The sequence below is a fragment of the Phalaenopsis equestris genome, unplaced genomic scaffold (assembly GCF_001263595.1).
Source record: "Phalaenopsis equestris unplaced genomic scaffold, ASM126359v1 Scaffold000761, whole genome shotgun sequence".
Taxonomy (NCBI): domain Eukaryota; kingdom Viridiplantae; phylum Streptophyta; class Magnoliopsida; order Asparagales; family Orchidaceae; genus Phalaenopsis; species Phalaenopsis equestris.
The window spans coordinates 3,736,944-3,757,201 of NW_018165201.1; the positions used below are offsets into that span (position 1 = coordinate 3,736,944).

The following is a 20,258-nucleotide window of genomic DNA, read 5'->3' on the forward strand; positions in this document are numbered from 1 at the left end:
TAAATTATTTAATATTTTATTAATTTAAAAAACATATTCTTAATTAATATAATCAATAATTAGTTTAAGAATTTTCTTAAATAACTAATTAATTAGTATAATGTAAAATACAATTAAAATTAAATTAAATACTTAATCTTTATCATATTAATTTACATACATGCCATCCAAATTCTTTATGTATTACATATCTTACACCCAAACTTTATTTCTTTATATTCATATAAAAATATCACTATGTTAACTTAAACTAGTCAAGGCTTTTAAGTCATCATCATTACACGCATAGCCCACAATTCTTATGTATTTTCATATCTAGCAATTAAACTATCCTATTTGCATAAATATCACTTTGGTGCTTCAAACCCCTGCATGAAAATTTTCTTCTTCATATATATAAAAAAGGTGCTGCAAAAAAAGCTATTTCTGCCCCCAATTATTTTTTAAAAAATCAATTACATAAAAGAGTATTACGCCCGTCGCCCGGGTCCTCATTTGTGTCACGACTATCACCCAAACGCTACGCAGCTCAACGTCCGGGCGACAGACAGACGTAGTAATAATTTTTAAAAAGAAACATAATAATCAATTTTAATTTCCTGAGAATATAAAAATTAGGTGTATTAATTTATACCTCTCAATTAAGCCATATTGACCGGTTCGACCATTTAAACCTTGAACCAATCATTCGATCAATTCAATTCAAACTCAATCATTTTTTTTCTTTTTTTGCATAAAATTAAGATTGAACAAATCTTTTTTTTTTATTGACCTAAAAGATTAATTTTGATTGAATGTACTCAAAATATTATCTTAAATTAAAATATTATTTATTGAATGAATAAAAATAATATTAATTTATTATTATTCTATTTAAATTATATTAAAAAAATAATTTAAATATTTATTACATCAACAAGTTCAACTTTTCTAATATTTTCAGCAACTAAGCTAAAAAAATATAAATTAGGGAAAAAAATAAAATTAGACAAACCATTAATTTGAAATAAAGCCATTTACTGAGTATTTTCAATTTTAACTTAAAAAAAAATCAAATACATAAAAATTAAAACATAAGAGCTACATATTGAAAAAACAAAGGAACTAAGTATTATGCATGTAAATTGGGGCATTTACATTACATACCCATACAATTCTTATGTATTCACATATCTAACACGTAAACTTCAATAATTACATTCATAGCGCACTAAATTTTTTTTTTCTTTTTTATGAAGGTTCATAGCACCAAGGTCTTATAAATGTAAATATCAAATTTAGGTGTTTGATATGCAAATTCATAAGAATTGTAGGGGTAATTATGCAAATTTCCCAAAAAAGGTAAACACTATTGCCTGCACATGATCAAATGAAGTGCAGCCTCTCCAATGAGAATATGTATTGCACTCATTGAAAACAAATGTTGACAATTTTATCCAATAATAAGAACATACAATGAGCATAGAGCAGAAAAGAAACATGAATTCCCCACTATTATATGTTATAGTGAGATATCAAAACAGGCATCACAAGAACATATTGGAACTTTTAAAAACTCAAAAAGAAAATTAAAAATAGCATCTTGCCTGCAAATATAATGAGAATGAAGTGAGGCATCTCCAATGTAGCAGCAGAGAACCAAAGCATGAGCTTCTGCAAAAGGATTTCCGCTTCATTTGAATCCTTGAATCTGTTGGCTCTGGATATTCTCCATTAATCTCAATACATTCCAAGCACTGGGCAGGGAAACATAAGAAGGCCATACATCTATCTAACCCAATCTCATCCAGCTTTCAATCTAAGAATTTCCAAGGCTGTCCTCTTTCTGAAATAAGCCATGTGCTCCTGCAAAGATTCATGCATATATGGTTTTTGAGTAAATGAAAACCATGCAATTCTTATCTATTTACATATCTAACACCCAAACTTTAATTTTTTACATGAATACCATCATACCGAGTAAGAAAATGTGTATTTCAGTTTTTAGAAGTTGGAATGGTGGTATTTATTATGTGATATGAACTATTTGGGTGGTATAAATGTATAAAAACAAGTTTCGGATGTTAGATATTTAAATACACGAGCATTGGGTGGTATTTATGTAAATGCCCCAATTTAATATTTATATTTGTAACACTTCCGCGTTATAAATCCATGCATGAAAACATGTATGTCACCTAAAAAAAAGGGCAATAGTAATGGTGTTCAAATAGTAATGGTACTTTTAAAGTGATGTTAAGTTTTGACTGTCGTGCACATAAATATAAAAATTTAAGTGTTAGATATATAAATGAATAAGAATTAAGTGGTATGTATGTAAATACACCTTAAGAAAATAGAAAATTTTATGAAGCCAATAAGCACATAAAGTACACTCTCTATGTATACACTTTCATTATGCTAAAAAAGGAGGCTAGGGTTTAGGGGGTAAGGGGGAGGTAGGATTGTTGTTATAATATGTAATTATTATATTAAAATTATATATTTTTAAATTTAAATTATTTAATATTTTATTAATTTAAAAAACATATTCTTAATTAATATAATCAATAATTAGTTTAAGAATTTTCTTAAATAACTAATTAATTAGTATAATGTAAAATACAATTAAAATTAAATTAAATACTTAATCTTTATCATATTAATTTACATACATGCCATCCAAATTCTTTATGTATTACATATCTTACACCCAAACTTTATTTCTTTATATTCATATAAAAATATCACTATGTTAACTTAAACTAGTCAAGGCTTTTAAGTCATCATCATTACACGCATAGCCCACAATTCTTATGTATTTTCATATCTAGCAATTAAACTATCCTATTTGCATAAATATCACTTTGGTGCTTCAAACCCCTGCATGAAAATTTTCTTCTTCATATATATAAAAAAGGTGCTGCAAAAAAAGCTATTTCTGCCCCCAATTATTTTTTAAAAAATCAATTACATAAAAGAGTATTACGCCCGTCGCCCGGGTCCTCATTTGTGTCACGACTATCACCCAAACGCTACGCAGCTCAACGTCCGGGCGACAGACAGACGTAGTAATAATTTTTAAAAAGAAACATAATAATCAATTTTAATTTCCTGAGAATATAAAAATTAGGTGTATTAATTTATACCTCTCAATTAAGCCATATTGACCGGTTCGACCATTTAAACCTTGAACCAATCATTCGATCAATTCAATTCAAACTCAATCATTTTTTTTCTTTTTTTGCATAAAATTAAGATTGAACAAATCTTTTTTTTTTATTGACCTAAAAGATTAATTTTGATTGAATGTACTCAAAATATTATCTTAAATTAAAATATTATTTATTGAATGAATAAAAATAATATTAATTTATTATTATTCTATTTAAATTATATTAAAAAAATAATTTAAATATTTATTACATCAACAAGTTCAACTTTTCTAATATTTTCAGCAACTAAGCTAAAAAAATATAAATTAGGGAAAAAAATAAAATTAGACAAACCATTAATTTGAAATAAAGCCATTTACTGAGTATTTTCAATTTTAACTTAAAAAAAAATCAAATACATAAAAATTAAAACATAAGAGCTACATATTGAAAAAACAAAGGAACTAAGTATTATGCATGTAAATTGGGGCATTTACATTACATACCCATACAATTCTTATGTATTCACATATCTAACACGTAAACTTCAATAATTACATTCATAGCGCACTAAATTTTTTTTTTCTTTTTTATGAAGGTTCATAGCACCAAGGTCTTATAAATGTAAATATCAAATTTAGGTGTTTGATATGCAAATTCATAAGAATTGTAGGGGTAATTATGCAAATTTCCCAAAAAAGGTAAACACTATTGCCTGCACATGATCAAATGAAGTGCAGCCTCTCCAATGAGAATATGTATTGCACTCATTGAAAACAAATGTTGACAATTTTATCCAATAATAAGAACATACAATGAGCATAGAGCAGAAAAGAAACATGAATTCCCCACTATTATATGTTATAGTGAGATATCAAAACAGGCATCACAAGAACATATTGGAACTTTTAAAAACTCAAAAAGAAAATTAAAAATAGCATCTTGCCTGCAAATATAATGAGAATGAAGTGAGGCATCTCCAATGTAGCAGCAGAGAACCAAAGCATGAGCTTCTGCAAAAGGATTTCCGCTTCATTTGAATCCTTGAATCTGTTGGCTCTGGATATTCTCCATTAATCTCAATACATTCCAAGCACTGGGCAGGGAAACATAAGAAGGCCATACATCTATCTAACCCAATCTCATCCAGCTTTCAATCTAAGAATTTCCAAGGCTGTCCTCTTTCTGAAATAAGCCATGTGCTCCTGCAAAGATTCATGCATATATGGTTTTTGAGTAAATGAAAACCATGCAATTCTTATCTATTTACATATCTAACACCCAAACTTTAATTTTTTACATGAATACCATCATACCGAGTAAGAAAATGTGTATTTCAGTTTTTAGAAGTTGGAATGGTGGTATTTATTATGTGATATGAACTATTTGGGTGGTATAAATGTATAAAAACAAGTTTCGGATGTTAGATATTTAAATACACGAGCATTGGGTGGTATTTATGTAAATGCCCCAATTTAATATTTATATTTGTAACACTTCCGCGTTATAAATCCATGCATGAAAACATGTATGTCACCTAAAAAAAAGGGCAATAGTAATGGTGTTCAAATAGTAATGGTACTTTTAAAGTGATGTTAAGTTTTGACTGTCGTGCACATAAATATAAAAATTTAAGTGTTAGATATATAAATGAATAAGAATTAAGTGGTATGTATGTAAATACACCTTAAGAAAATAGAAAATTTTATGAAGCCAATAAGCACATAAAGTACACTCTCTATGTATACACTTTCATTATGCTAAAAAATTTACAAATTACATATTGTGTACAACGCGGCATAGAAAATGTACAGTGAGATGATTAAAAAAAAATTAGTGCACAATTAGAATAAAAAAAGAAAAACTTACACACATACCACACAATTCTTATGCATTTACATATCTCACATTTAAAGTCGGGTATTTAGATTTATAACACTTTGGTATTAAATGCCTATGAAAATGCGTAACTAGAGAGAGAGAGAAAGAGAGGGAAAGGTAACTTATCGTGATCAATTATGTCTTATTCATAAAATAATTCTCTTATTTATAGAGGAGATAGTACATATGATGATATTATATCGTTGCCCCTGTTTTAAAGAGGTGCGTACTAGATATTTCTGGCATTTAACATGCATAAGTCTATTGTTCGTCTACTTTCTAACTTGGTCAGTTGACCTTAGTAAGTTTTGGGTCTGCGGGATCAGCTCGGTCGGCTAAAGCTTGGTTAGTATGAGTGGGCAGGCAGATATTAGTCTGAGTGTCAATCCTTAGTCCCACATGAGGGTGGCTATTGGAATGGGTCGTCTTTCTAGTAATGGCTCACTCGGATGTTCTTCCATCTCTTGTCTGCCTGAATGACTCGGGCTTGAGTTATCCAGTCGTCTTTTTGTCTGCGATGTGGCTCAATCAGCTTTAGTCTTGCTGACTTGACTTGAACAACATCACTTGGTCGGAAAAAGTGAGCTTCAGGATCTAGCAGTTGGCCCACCTTCGTTGTACTCTTCCCTTTTGAATCATTAAACCTTCTTAGAATCAACGTTGTCATAATTTTGATGTATATATTTCGTTCACCTTGAAAGCAACATTGCGATAATAATAAGAGAATCTATTGCAATAGCAGATCACCTTTATTATTAATTAATGATTCTATGGTTGAACTCCATTAATTTCCGTGCTTTTTATTTTTATAAATAAGACATAATGGGACTCCTCATTCCTTATTTGTTCCAAGACTAATCTAGTTTGAATCGATCGGCTTTCAGGTGTTGTGATGGAGAACATATCAAACCCCTTGGGTGATATCTCCAACAAAGCCCATTTTGCTTTCAAAAAACTAAAAGGGCATCACCTCCTGAGAGGTGAAAGAAAGAAGAAAGTCGTCGTTAAGAAGAGAAAATTGCTTGCACTTTCACTATCGGATCAGGTGGGATCTCATGATTTGTTCCTCGGCAATAAGCAAAGGAATGTTTAGTTGACCAACCTGACCATCGATTCGATAACCCAACCATCAATCCAACTGCTTAGCCTTCTGTTGCAACGCAAGACCAGTTGATTGAATAGGTCATGCAAGAGGCTTCTAATGCACACCCGTCACGCGGTCAGGGTGTTTTGTGGATTACAGTGTCCGAGTTGGATCGATTCTCGAGTCTGAGGAGCCTTAGTCATATTTGGTGATTTTTTTTTTCTTTTTAAAATCCTTTTGCTTCACATTGTTTATGGGTGCATATGACTCGACTTTGAGAGGTTTGACTGAGGATCTAGCCCTAGTTGGCATTGGCGAGAATAAGATTGAGTTATCAACGATAACAAAACAGGCACCAGGAGAGAGCAGATGACACTCAAGTGAGGATGGTGGAGTTGATCGCCCTAACATTCCCCTTAAAGAGCGTAAGAAAGCAGTTGAACTGCTTAGGACGTCCCCAGGGTTGTTTGCCTGTCACCTGGACGAAATCAAGAATTTCTTCACTTGGTTGGCAGGGATCAAGCAGGGCGAAGATTTGAGCGGCTTGGCGACTCGAATGAAGAAGGTGGATAAGACGGACGAGGTGGCAATTCTTAGTCGGGGGTTGTCAAACGACCAGGAGAGATCCTTGATGATTTAGGCCCAAGTTGAGTTAGAGCGATTGGGTCATTTTAGGACTCGGGGAGAATTTCTTATAAGAGGTTGCTTTAGCTAGAATAAACTCAACTGAAGCGGCGATCGACCACCAAGTAAATTGTTTCCTCTCGAACTACTATATGAGTGCTCTTTGTAATTTAAAATATATTTTTTTTGGAATAAACTTAATTTTCCCTGCTTCGTTTATTGTGTTGAAGTGGTCTTATTATCTAACAATTACAAAAACGGTTATCTAATTTTGATTTTACCCCTACACGGTGGTTCAAATTCCTTCGTTCCCCTATATATATGAAGAGCGTAGGGTTGGCTATGTTACACTTACTCTGTCTTTTTTTTCTTTATCATTTTAAAGGTCCTTTGTCTGCACTCTACTCGATGGCTCTATTATATTCTCTGAAAAACTCCAAGTCAGCCGTACTAAAAGACTGATCGTGGATGGCTCAAGGAGAGGTTGATCGGCTATAGGAGGCTTGCATCTTTATTAATCCCAAGATCAAGTTTTGGGTCACTGGTGAAACCGACTGTGCTACCTGTTTGTGTGATGCCGACCACCCCTTTTATAAAGATCAGGTTTATTTTAGCCTCCAACTACCTTTTTTGTCGAGAGTTACACTCCATCTTTGCCCGCTATGGCATCATACCCAGCGCAGATTATGCTCAACTCCATAGTAGCCACTATGATCTTTGCCATATTCTGCCGCCCGAAAAAAATTGAGTAGGGGACGACAAAAAATGGAGTTTTAGGTGGTTGGCAATTCGATCACTATTAAGTTTGCCATGTTAGTGAAATGCTTGTCTTTTCCACCCAAATCATCGATTAAACAATGGTTCCTAGTGTCTCCTTCCTCTCGCAAAAAAAAAAATCACACAGTGGCCTTGATGCGGCAGTCAATCGTTCAGCTCTGAGGGCCACCTTTTTTAACATTGACTTGAAAAGGAAATTCACAAAGATGCCAGTGTCGATGATGATGCTGCCAATTTTGATGGTTGGCAATTAGCGCGATGATGGCGTCGTTGTAAGGGTTGCTCTTAGGGGGTAGATCTTCGTTGTTGAAAATTATGGGAGGACGCGAGTTGCAATTGAGCGCGAGGGTGGCTACGCATAATTCTCCCGACTGAAACCCTTTAGATTGGCTCGATGGAATGATTCTCCATCACCCCCAAATATGGTTGGGACGACGCCAACGATACAAATCTCATGGACTCAAACTGGTTTGTTTGATATCTCCTCAACTGCAGCCCTCATTTGTAGTTGGATCATTGCTCTGAATGCTACAAATTCCTTCGATTTTTTGCCTTGGAGTTGTCGACACTACTCTATCACGTATGGTCCCGGAGGTATGCACAGTACTTCTTTAAATCTTGAAGGTAAGCTCTAATCTTCTATCTTAAAGCTATCTTTGTTTGTATGGTATCTACTATCTCGACCATTGAAACTCTCAGCAGAGTTTGTTTGGGCGCTTCGTGGTTAAGCAGTGTGCTTGTCATACTGAGTCGATTGTTGGTCATAATACCGGGTCAGGTTCCCTTGGTTATGTGTTAGGTCGATTGCCATGTGATCTCGAGGTGGCAGCATGTCTTCGTACAGAGAACGAATGGTTGGTTGCAAATCATGTATCGATCTTCACCCATCGCCATAAGCGACCCTTTTTGTGGGGGAAGGGTGAAAGATTCTACTATGGAAGAGCAAGGTTGGAATTATGGTCATAAGTCGATATGTGTAGCCTAACGCAAAAAGCTTGACTGGCGTCTTCGATAGTTGCAGCCTAATGTATATCGAAATGGTCCTTTCTTCATCTCCTGAGCTAGGCCAACATTAGAGATTGCAGGCTCTAATTCCCGCACTTCCAACATTTCCTTCTGAAAGTGAGTGATAAACAAGTGCAATCTCTCGCTTTGTCTCTATCAGAGTTGTAGAATAGCATGTGAGTTCTTCTTAAATATCAGCTTGAAGTCGAAGAACGACGTGATTGCTCTTGTCGATGATCCGTGATCCACCTGAGGGTTGACTCCCTCGACGTGGTGAATAAAATACGGCACATCAAAGCGTCGGCAATCCTTAGCAAACACAGGGCAGACTCGAACGAGGCTATGTAGCGACTGAATTGTTCTGCCCCTTGTAGTACTTTGTTGATGGGATCTTGAATTGTTTTGGGGGCTCGGCCTTAAAGAATTGTCGTAAGAACACGTTCTTGGGCTATCAAGGCAACTCAATATGCCTGAATCGATGTCGATCGATGAATGCAGACCCAACACTACCGAAGTACTGGGAGTCATCTTCCCCTTCCAAGGTCGAAGGGATCTTTTGTCAATAAACGCCAGCCCTTCGACTTGGGTTGATGTTCCCTTCCCCGGTTCAACACACCCGGATGACATCCAACATATGATCATTCAACTTCTGAATATGTTAGGTTATAACTTTTCTAGTGCACTCCATATTGTTAGTGTCTTTGTTATGAGTTTTTTTTTTTTTTTCTTAGGGCTACTCTTCTTATTCGTTGCATGATGCACGTTTATCTTACATTTTAGGATGTTGTATCTTAATTTAATTGTGAATCACACCCAAAGAATAAAGCATAAAAAGAAATAAAGAGAGAATGAAACATATTATGTTGTGATCAATCATCCGGCTACTTTCTGGCTTGGCCGACAAACCTTAGTCAACTTTGGGTCGTGATATGTATCAAATATGCTTGTTATTTTTATGATATTTTATCTTTATTTATGCATTTTTATGTTTTTCATGATATTTGTGATTGTATATGCAGTGTAAAAGTGATTAAGCAACTTAGAGAGCAAAGAAGATGAAACATATTCAAAACTAGCTGAATCAGGCTGAGTTGGAGAAGAGGCACTGGGAAGCTAGTTCTAGGCGCCCAGGCTCCCAAAGATGCGGAAGTACAATTTGACAACTCGAATAATGTCGTGTTGCAAAGGGAATGACAAATATGCATCGACTGAACCATTTAGGGATATCCAGTCATTGTATAATGTTCTAAAACTTGGAGGAGAGTGGATTGAAGACCAACAATAGGGAGAAAGAGAATGCTCGGAAGCAATCAGAGCATTTCAAAGGAAGAATCCTGAGGAGTGTTGTGAGTGAGCGAGTGTTCTCCCGAGTAAGAACAAATGTGAATGTGAGTGTCAATTTTTGTACTAAAAAGGCGTAAAACTCAAGAATTTTCTTGTAATTTCAACTTTGATTTTGTAATGAAATTTATAATGCGTTCATTCGTAATGTGTATGACTTAAACTTCTCTCCCTTGAATTGGATTATATACAATTGGTGAAGCTTTGTTACGTGATTGGTGTTATTTATTTACAAGTTGATAATTTAATCTTCTACTTGTAAATTCATACTAAACTGGTCACTTAGGTTGTTAAAATAGGTTGTGATCTAGTACTTCGGGAGTAGGTTAGAGGAACAATTAGGTTAAGATACACTATTCTGAGAGAATAGGAATATTATTATTAGAGCGGTGCAATCGTGTAGGAAATTTTGCAAATACAAGGGTTTTTTGCATGATTAGGCGACTAATTGAAATATGAAACCCCAATTTTTCTTATGATCACCGAAAGAGGCTAAGGAAAACTATTATTTCTAATTGTCAACATCATTGGAGTTACATGGATAGAGCTAAATTACTAGTTCCAATTCAAGAGAGGTACTTTCACTTGGAGAAAACCCTAAAACTTAGTAGGTTTTAAGTATTTGCAAAAATTAGAATTTAGTAACTTTAAAATTCAAACACTTCGAGCCTGTTTGGGATCACTTTTTGTTTGGGGGTTGCCGAGCGCGAGGGAGTTGGCGACGGTCTAGTAGAAGGGTTGTTTTGGCATTTTAAAAACAGGAGAAAACAATTTTTTTTTAATTTTTAGTATTTTAAAAGCGGAAATGTTATCAAAAAAAAAAAAAAAAAAGTAAAACAAAAATTAAATAAACAAACATTGTTTCTATTGTTTGTTTTCATTTTTTTTTTCAAAAACAAAAAACAAAAAACAAAAATTGATCTCAAACAACCCCTTCATGTTAGACTTAAAACAAGCAATCTAATTTTTCTAGATTTGAAATGTTAACTCATTATTTGTGAGATAAATATGCAGAATTGTTATTCGTATATTACTTGATCGATATATATACTTGTGTTATTGTCGGTGCTTCATAGCATTTTGTGAGTATCAAGATCGGCAGTATCAACTCAGTCGACAGAGCTTGTTCGGTATGGGTAAGTCGGTTGATACAACCTAGTTGTCAATCCTTAGTCCCGGATAAGGAGCTTTTGGATCGTCCCTCTGATGGTTGGAGATACTTCAGCATACTGTGAAATCAGATTTTCCTTTGGATCAGTTCTCCAGGAGGGCTGGCTATTTTGCAGTAGTGGCTAGCTCGGATGTTCTTCCATCTAGTGTCTATCTGAATAGCTCGGGCTTAGGTTGTTTGATTGTCTTTTTGCCCGCCTCGTGGCTCGATCAGCTTTGGCCTTACTAGCTTGACTCAGCATCACTTGGTCGGACAAATAGACTTCACGATCTAGTAGTGGGTCCACCTTCTTTGCACTCTTCCCTTCTGGATCGTTAAATCTCCTCAGTATTAGTGCTAGGATAGTTTTGATGTACAGCGATAGAGATATTTTTTTATGTGTTGTTGAAAAATTTGAGTGTTAAGTATGTACATATGAAAGTCAAGGTTTTAGATATTTAAATATATAAGAATTAAATGGTATGTATCTAAATGCTCCCCAAAGGAAGATTAAGATAATATGGATAGAAATTATTCAATTGAATTGTTAAAATAGATTTAAAATCTCAAGCAACATTCCACAAACAACAGTTCACGGAAACTAATAACAATTATGTCACCTGACTGAAGCACAACTTCAAACCTCTGCTGTAGAAATCTGCATATTTGAGCATAAACATCCCACAATCCCACCTGTTAAAAAATTTGGGAGTGTTATTTCTATATTATTCAAAAAAAAAAAAAAAAAAAAAAAAAAAAAAAAAAAAAAACTGAACCTGATAGAAGATATTCTATCTCTATCAGAATTTAACTCAATAAAAATTCAAAAATCCCGATTTAATCAAGTGTGATGGAACCTTTTTCTCCATTATCAACGCAAATAAGCTTAGGAGAACACCCACAAATTCAATGACAATCATATAATATGCCATCTTTCCACTTTCCTTACGAGAGAAAGGAATAATGATTCAAAAATAAAATTCAGAAATAACAAGATAAAACAAACAAGATGGAATTATTATAACTAATTGTTTAGCTAATGCTTTGGACGTGATGCAAATAAATAAATAAATAAAGAACTTCAATGGACAGCACAAAAAATCAAAATTTTAAAAAAGGACCTCTCAGCAGCTTCCCTAGTACAGCCAGGGGTGTAAACGAACCGAACACGAACGAACAAAGCTTGTGTTCGTGTTCGGTTCGTTTAAAATTTAGTTTGTTTGAAATAAGCTCGTGTTCGTTTCTAAATAATATTATATATTAATTATATAACTTATATTATATAAATATTCAATATCTATATTAGTATATTACTACTATAGTATATTAATATATTATTATTATTATTTTATTATATATTATAATTTATAAAATTTAATGTTTTAAAATATAATAAATTTTTTATATATAATTATTTTATATTATTTTGTATTTCAAATAATAACGATTCGAACACGAACGAACGCATCACTGTTCGTGTTTGGTTCGTTTAACTAACCGAACGAAAAAAATTTGTTTGCGTTTGTCTCGTTTACTTATCGAACGAATCGAACACGAACTCATTGACGAACCGAACACGAACTGTTCGCGAACAACGAGCTTTTTTGACAGCCCTAAGTACAGGAGTGCGGATGACTGAGGTTGATCAGAAGTCAGTGAAGAAAGAAAAGCGGCATTTACATACATACCGCCCAATTCTTATATATTTGCATATCTAACACTTAACCTTTACTTTTTTACATTTATACCGCCCGAATCTTTCATATCACATCAAAATACCATCATTTTTAAAATTTTAAAAACTGAAATACATCCTTCCATGCATAGGTTAGGTACCAAGTATGTAAAAATTCGAACCATAGGTTTGAGATACGTAAATACATAGGAATTTAGTGGTATATATGTAAATCTTCAGTTATATTATATGGTAAAGCCATAGCCATCGTACCCATTCTTTTGTAAAGGAAGTTCATCTACAGACTCCATCTTCCAGGATAGTGTGTCAATTTCTTTGTCACTCTTGTCAAATACTTCATCCTTCAAATATATAGCCTGAATTTGACAATAAATTAAAAAAAACAATTTCCAAAGATGAATGACAAAATATCCACAAATATTGCATAGTCCCGATATTTACTACCATTTAGAATTGAAACATAACAGAGTTTCAGTCTATACTAGTACTATAATATTGGATTGTGGGGGAAGTTCGGAATCGGAAATTGATAGAAAAGCAAGGATATGGGCCCGTGTAAGTAGAAAACAAAAAATATATATTCTAGTTCTATCATTATCTATGGGTTCGAATATAAGAGAAATTTTAGATACATAAAATATTAAAAGATCAACAAATTTAACAGAATCTACATCAAATTAATCACATAGCACTCATTAAGAATATATCGAATATATCACCATTGTTCTCAAAATGAAATGTCCTGAAATGTACAAGTCAGAAAAAATCAATAAAAATAAAAAATTTAATTAATAATCAAAATCTAAAAGCATCTACCAGGCAAACTATTAAGTTTTTTTTATAGCACACTGACATGAGATCCCTATTGAGAAAACATGAAAATTAATGGTGTCAATTAGTACAGTACATGAATCCAATCCAAATCATGTGTTGAGTCAACGTAATTAGCTCTCAAGGCATGTTCTAGCAATACAGTTGTTAAACCGAAAGGGAACATTTAAATATATACCCCCCAATTCCTATGTATTTACATTGTTAGTTGAGCTTTAGTTATAAACAAACATCAAGAATTACATATCATAAATGTATCATATCAGCTTAATTTCATGACTCATCCATTTATTACAATCAAATCTTGCATATAGTACAATTTTTTTTTAATTTGTTCAGCGTGAAAATAAAATAGAATAAGAAATTTTAATTTTATTCAGTTTTTTGATCTGTTGGTTTAAATGAAAATTAAAATTGAATCAATAATCAAAACTGAACAATGAGATTTTAAAAATAAAAAACAAAATTTATTTTTAAAATCGAACCAAATCAACCAAACGGGTTCGATTTGGTTCAATTTTTTTATTTTGAGTAAATAATGCACACCACTAAAAATTTGTATGCAGTTTAATACTATTTTGAATATTTCTAACATCTGAAACAAAGCTGAGACAGTCCATTGACATCTGAACTAATATTGGAAGCATTAAATGCATCACCAGCTTATTCAACACGAAATTATCCGAGCCACCCAGCGAGTCTAGATATTGAAAAGATTCATCCTTTACATTGATAACAGCCAAACACCAATGAATTTCCTTGTGTATAGGAACAAAAATCTGAAAAAAATTAAAAAAGGTGCTGAGACATAATAAAGTAAGCATTCAAAACTTAATCCTTAAAATAAAAATTAAAAGGAAGATTTACATGTATGCCACCCAATTCTTATGTATTCACATATCTAACACCCAAACTTTGATTTGTACACACATACAACCTTACCTGTGCATAAAAAGGTGTATATCAGTTTTAAAAGTTAAAATGCTGATATTCTTTATTTGATATGAGAAATTCTGGTGGTATGAATATAAAAGGCAAAGTTTGTGTTAGATACTTAAATACATAAGAATTTGGCGGTATGTATGTAAATGACCCAAATTAAAATTCATGAGCGAGTTAATTTTACTTTCTCGCACTCAATAAGAGCATAACCCAGCTTCCTTTGGGTGGTCCATCTTTTCACAGACTTGAAATCATAGCCATCCTTCCCACTGGTCAGCTAAACAGCAATAAATAGTTATTAGGAAAAAAATAAAACTCAAGCAACCAACTCTTTATTAAAAATAACAGGTAAAGAACACTATAAGTTTTCACCCACTCCCATCAAAAAAATTGAATAGCAATCCAGTATAACAGCAAAATAAAACATACAAGAAAAACAAAGTTTAAATCATCATGATCATCACTGGCCAGCCATATGAATTCACAGTTTTCATCATGACATGTTAAACCTATTTCATACACATATATCCACACAATTTCTGATTTAACATATTGTTGGGTGCTGCGGGTCTTGTATGTAAAGAAAAGAAATATAAAAATAGTGATACAACATGACTCAAACAAAACAGAAATACAATAATAGACGTATCCCTAACTAGAGCTATAGGAAGAGATTCGAAGGCGGTAGCGGCGTCGGCCTACATAGATATATCTACATCAGAAAAGTACAAAATCGCAATAAAGAAAAGATGGACTAACCCTTTTATAGAAAAAAGTGTTAAAGAAATGACATTTCAAAAACTTTTCAGGCTCCCTTTTCTCCCTCTCCTTCAATAGCTCAAGGTATAGGTTAATGACCTGCCAAAATAAACTAATGAAGCATCAAAGTATGAATTCATCCCTTTCTAGCAATATTACCACATATAAATTAAAAATTTGTAATTCCATAAACAAAAAATAATCACCTCATCATTCAACCAAGCACCTGGTCTCAAGCATTGCAGGACATCTCTTGTAATCTGAAGGTTAGAGGGTTCATGTACTACTAAAACTTTACGTCTGCAATGATAACACGAGCATAGTTAACAAAACATTTCATAACTGTGAGTATAAGCAGAAGCATTAATTCAGGCTTGTTTGTATTTTTTTTTTTTCTGGCTTTATTTTTACAAACATTTTTCTTTTTTTGTTTCTAAAGATAAATCAATATTTTTTTAAAACACTTAAAATAACTATTAGGTGTTTTTTTTATGTTTTTATAAACAGTTATTACTTCAATCAACTAGAAAAACAATTTTTGTTTTGAATTAAAACATAAACAAAACAACATGAAAAAAAAATTAAAAACAAAAATGATCCCAAATGGCCCCTTCATAAATCACAAAGATTATGGCAGCAAGACCTGTTGCCGCTAAGCAAGGCACGAGAGATGTCTTCCTCTTCCTCTGTTGTGAGATGGCGAAAAGGTTCATCGACTTCCTGAAAAAGGTTATCATTAAAGCAGATATTAATGCCAATAGCTGGGCATATATGACTACTAATAACCATAAGAGAAACTTTAGTAGGCCCATTTGTAAAATGTTAGATAGTTTTCTATAAAAATATTCAACAAAGTGAAATAAAATTATGGTGTGCATATTAAGTTCCTCAATATTGTTGAGTGAGTACACAAAAAGCACGCTATTGTAACACAAAAGTGTCTATCAATATTTTACGGCAGCCATGTTTGTGATGTGCCCGCAAACCAATGTCAATATTGTTGTGAGATATGTACTTCCTAACATAGAAATGAAACGCAAAGAACATAAGCAAACACAGATCGTTTACGTGGGAATCAATTAAATAGTTCACTAAGGCAAAAGAAATGGAGAATGCATAACTTATACATAGAGATGAGCACTCATCTTTCTTCTATGGCCTCCTTCTCAAGCTCATCTTCCTTCTATGGCCTCCCTCTCAAGCGACACCTTGATACAAGGCCTCAAGGTGCTCTCCTCCTCTCTAGCTCTCTAGTTATTCTCTCCTTCTTTGTGGTAGCTTAAGATCTTTTCCCTTGCTCTCTAAGCTTCACACCCTCTCTATTTATACAAACCTAGAGAGTAGTAGGGGGGAGGTAGGTGAGCGGTAGGTGAGATGTGGTAGGTAAGCGGTACCACATTACAAAAGTGTCATTTACAAAAGTGTTACAAAAGTGTCATTTTACCTTAGTTCAATAATTAGGGGTCAAAATAACAATTCTCTACCTTAGCCCTCAATTGAGAAGCTTCGAAGTAAAGATTCTCTCCACCTTGACCCTCAAAAGTGCGACGTAGATCCAGTTGGATCAAACCGCATAAACGATCTGTGTTTGTTTGTGTTCTTTGTGTTTCATTTCTATGTCAGGAAGTACATATCTCACAACAAATATCATAAATACTTCTTTGTTTGGTTTAAGTACAGCCTCATTCTCGATTTCAACATCTCTGTTTCATCCAAACTTTCATAGATGAAACAAATAATTTATAATAATAATAAATTTGATGGCACCACATGAGCGATATAATCAACCAACTCGCATATCGACCATCTATGAAACTAAATTTCGGGGTGAGATCGATGAGCTCTAGCAATCAAAAGCTAATCCCAATCAAGGTTGCACTTCCAAACCACCAAGTGAATATGATGAAGCAAGCAAAGCCAATGGTTAGAACATTCAATGCACTTTCTATCTACTTCAATGGTTATAGGAATTTAACTGGCTTTTTTTATACTAATTAAAAAAAGACAATTTTTGCTTAATCTTATCTAAATAATATGACATTTTTAAAAGTGGTTCCTCCTCTTTTTTTTAGCTCCTGCTGGTGAGAGAGATCCCAATTTTAAGTAACCTCTTGTGTTTTGTCTGAGCACAAAAGCCAATGAAGAATACATGAAAATGTAACCAAAATTTGCACCGGATACAGGTAAAACTTCCAAATTACACAAACTGATCATAATGAGTTTATCTAATTTTGCTTGCTAGCATAATTGTAAAGCTTAAAGATGTATATAGTGACATGTCAGCCTGCTAAAGTAAAAGAAAAAAAAGGCTTTTTGAAATAATAGATTAAAGAAATACTAAAATATCAGTTCAAACAAAACATAATTGACCTGATTATAACTGCTAAGATAATAGATAAGACTTACAAATGTATAAAATGTCTGCTAACGAGAAAAGGAAATAATTAGACATCCCAACGTATAGATCAATATAACACTTAAAAGACTATAACTGCTATATTGATTCACTAAATAACAAGAAAAAAAAAATTATGTTAGGAACAAAAATTTAGTTTTACAAGAAACTAAATACTAACAGAATTTACGACTCCGTATAAACACAAGAGAAACTGCTTTCGCACATCATTGTCAACCATCTTCCTCATAAATGACAGACTACTTGTATTAATAATAGGGGCATTTACATACATAGCATCCAATCATATATACTTACATATCCAACACCTAAACTTTGCTTTATACATTTACAACGTTATACCACCCAAATCTTTCATATCACAACAAAAATACCACTACTTTAACTTCTAAAAAGTGAAATACACCTTTTCATGCATAGCAAAGGTGGTATATAAGGGAAAATTGAAGCTTAAATGTAGGGTATGTAAATACATAGGAATTGAGTGGCATGTATGTAAACCTTCCTTGATAATATAAACATGAGATTAGCCTCAGTACTTAACAAAGTAGCCTCATTTTAATCCATTGGCATTGTAGAAAATCAAAGAAAAATTAAAAAATAAAAATAAAGAAAATAGTTTACAATAATTGGCCAGTTGCCAGATATGGCAGACTCAAATTTTTTGAAGCCAGAGTTTGACTAGAAGCAGAAATGAAAGAATATAAAAGTTCATACTACTTTTACTGACAAAATAACTTAAAAATAATCCAAGCATATAGCATATAGTTTTTAAAGCTCTAAGAACATCATTGGGATGAAATGAGAACAAATGGATGTTAAGCAGTAAAAATTATACTAAAAATTTTAACTTCAAAGTGTTGCAATACTTTATTATTATGCAAAAATTAAGTCAGCATTGTACTGCTTTGTGCCTGCCACAAGCTAAGCACGCAGAAACATATAATTAGTTTGAAACAAGCATGATCTTAAAACTCATCTGAAAACTATATTAAACTGATAATTTTAATAAAGAGTTGGCCAAAAAAGAAAGAAAATGCTTATTTTTCCCAGAAAAAACTAATTCAAATAAGTTCTAGTTAGTATAATAATCAACCAAAATGAGCTGAGCATTTGGATGACAACTAAAAATGAGATGAGCAAGCCTGATAACTAACACAAACCCAGTTCTATAAAAAAATAACACAATTTCTTCTTTAATTTTGTCAAAAACGTATCCATTATGAAGTGGAGCACAAAGAGTTTGATAAGGCTATGGCGACAGCAATGTTCTCTAATACTTATCAAAAGAAATACTCCTGTTGCCTCCAAAATCTAAGAAAGATGTTTATGTTTATGTAAACAGAGGCTAAACTTTAAGAAATTTAAACCATTTACAGCGTTGCAATTCACTGTTACATTCATAAAAGGAACCTAGGAAGCCTGAGATCATCATAGAACAGATACTAACAAATTATATTTTAAAGAAGTTTTGTCGTTTGTTTAAGATTTATATTGGTCGGAGAAAGAACAGATGATAAAGCAGTTACCAATTTTGGTTTCTTCTCCTTCTGCAGCAGTTCCCACACACTACGATAGCCAGTAGCCTTCCGATGCAGCACTTCAGCCTCGAAAATCAAGTTATTTAACGTGATATCACGCTCCTTTGCCTTCTGATACAATTCCTTGTACAGAGGTTCGCTTTTCGCCCATAACCTCTCCAACCCCGTCTGCACCAACTCTAACGCCGCATTTCCTCCATCATCCAGCTTGTCACTTACAATATCAGAACCATCCAATATCTCCTCTTCATTCCTTGCTGACAAATCCAGAGACTTCCGCTGAACCGAGCTCACCCTAACAACCTCATCGCTAGGAGAGCCAACGCGCTCCTCCACCATCTTTTTGTACTCATCCAGATCAATTCTCTCATCCTGCTTCTTTCGACTAAACAGTGAAAATAAATTCCCCATCCCAACAGTTCTCGATGACCTGCGTCTCGCGGACGATGATCCGAGCCCGAAGGCGTGTATAATGTGCTGTGGGGCGTGTACCTCGCGGCGAAAGGGAAAAGACTTGGGGGCGTTGGGTGACATAGAGGAAAAAGAAGGCGGAACAAGGCGGGGTTTCTTGGGGGAAGCAGAGGATAGAGGAAGGCAGAGGTCAGTGGCGCTGCGCTTAGGCTGATCGGTGAGCGCACCCATATTCGCTTCCAGATCCGCGGCAGCTTTGCATGGATGGGGTTATGGGGGCATGGAGGAGCACTAAATCCCCTAGAGTAATCAAGCTTTCGAGTTCATTGGAATCGAGCGAGCGGGATAAAACTAGGGTTTGGGATTTGGGGCAGAAGGAAGATGGATTCGGCAGCGCGCGCGCGGGAGGCTAGCGTGGCGAGGGTTCATTTTAAAGACTTGTTAGTGGAGCGATTATCCGCACGTAAATTTGCATCCGTGTCTAATCTGACCACTAAAATACATATATTTTTTTATTATTATTAGAGTGAGGCCACTCTAATTTTCCTGATGGTACAACACACACAAAATTTACCGAACTTAATCTTTTGCGTGTTACGAAACTAACTAATAATCTCCCAATAATATTGTCGAACTTAGGCCCCGTTTGGGCTGGTTGTTTTAGTG

General features: G+C 33.7%; 1 protein-coding gene across 1 annotated transcript; it reads right to left on the reverse strand.

Moving 5' to 3' along the window:
- Nucleotides 1–3,883: 3,883 nt before the first annotated feature.
- LOC110030926 (putative ubiquitin-like-specific protease 1B) lies at nt 3,884–20,043 on the reverse strand. Its single transcript, XM_020733922.1, has 9 exons — nt 19,170–20,043; nt 15,868–15,944; nt 15,431–15,524; nt 15,225–15,323; nt 14,650–14,742; nt 14,183–14,302; nt 12,945–13,048; nt 11,617–11,689; nt 3,884–4,339 (listed from the first exon to the last, which is right to left on the reverse strand). Exons 1-9 carry the CDS (start codon nt 19,821–19,823, stop codon nt 4,277–4,279), a joined length of 1,377 nt encoding a protein of 458 aa, XP_020589581.1. The 5' UTR covers nt 19,824–20,043; the 3' UTR covers nt 3,884–4,276.
- Nucleotides 20,044–20,258: the final 215 nt, after the last annotated feature.

Bases quoted from the DNA above. Each gene is read 5' to 3' on its own strand.
- LOC110030926 (XM_020733922.1), bottom strand. From the start codon at position 19,823: ATGGGTGCGCTCACCGATCAGCCTAAGCGCAGCGCCACTGACCTCTGC. The intron at 15,525-15,867 runs GTCTTGCTGCCA...TTATCATTGCAG, and splicing joins GCCTTGCTTAGCGGCAACAG to ACGTAAAGTTTTAGTAGTAC. The intron at 13,049-14,182 runs GTGATGCATTTA...TGTCAAATTCAG, and splicing joins ATTTCGTGTTGAATAAGCTG to GCTATATATTTGAAGGATGA.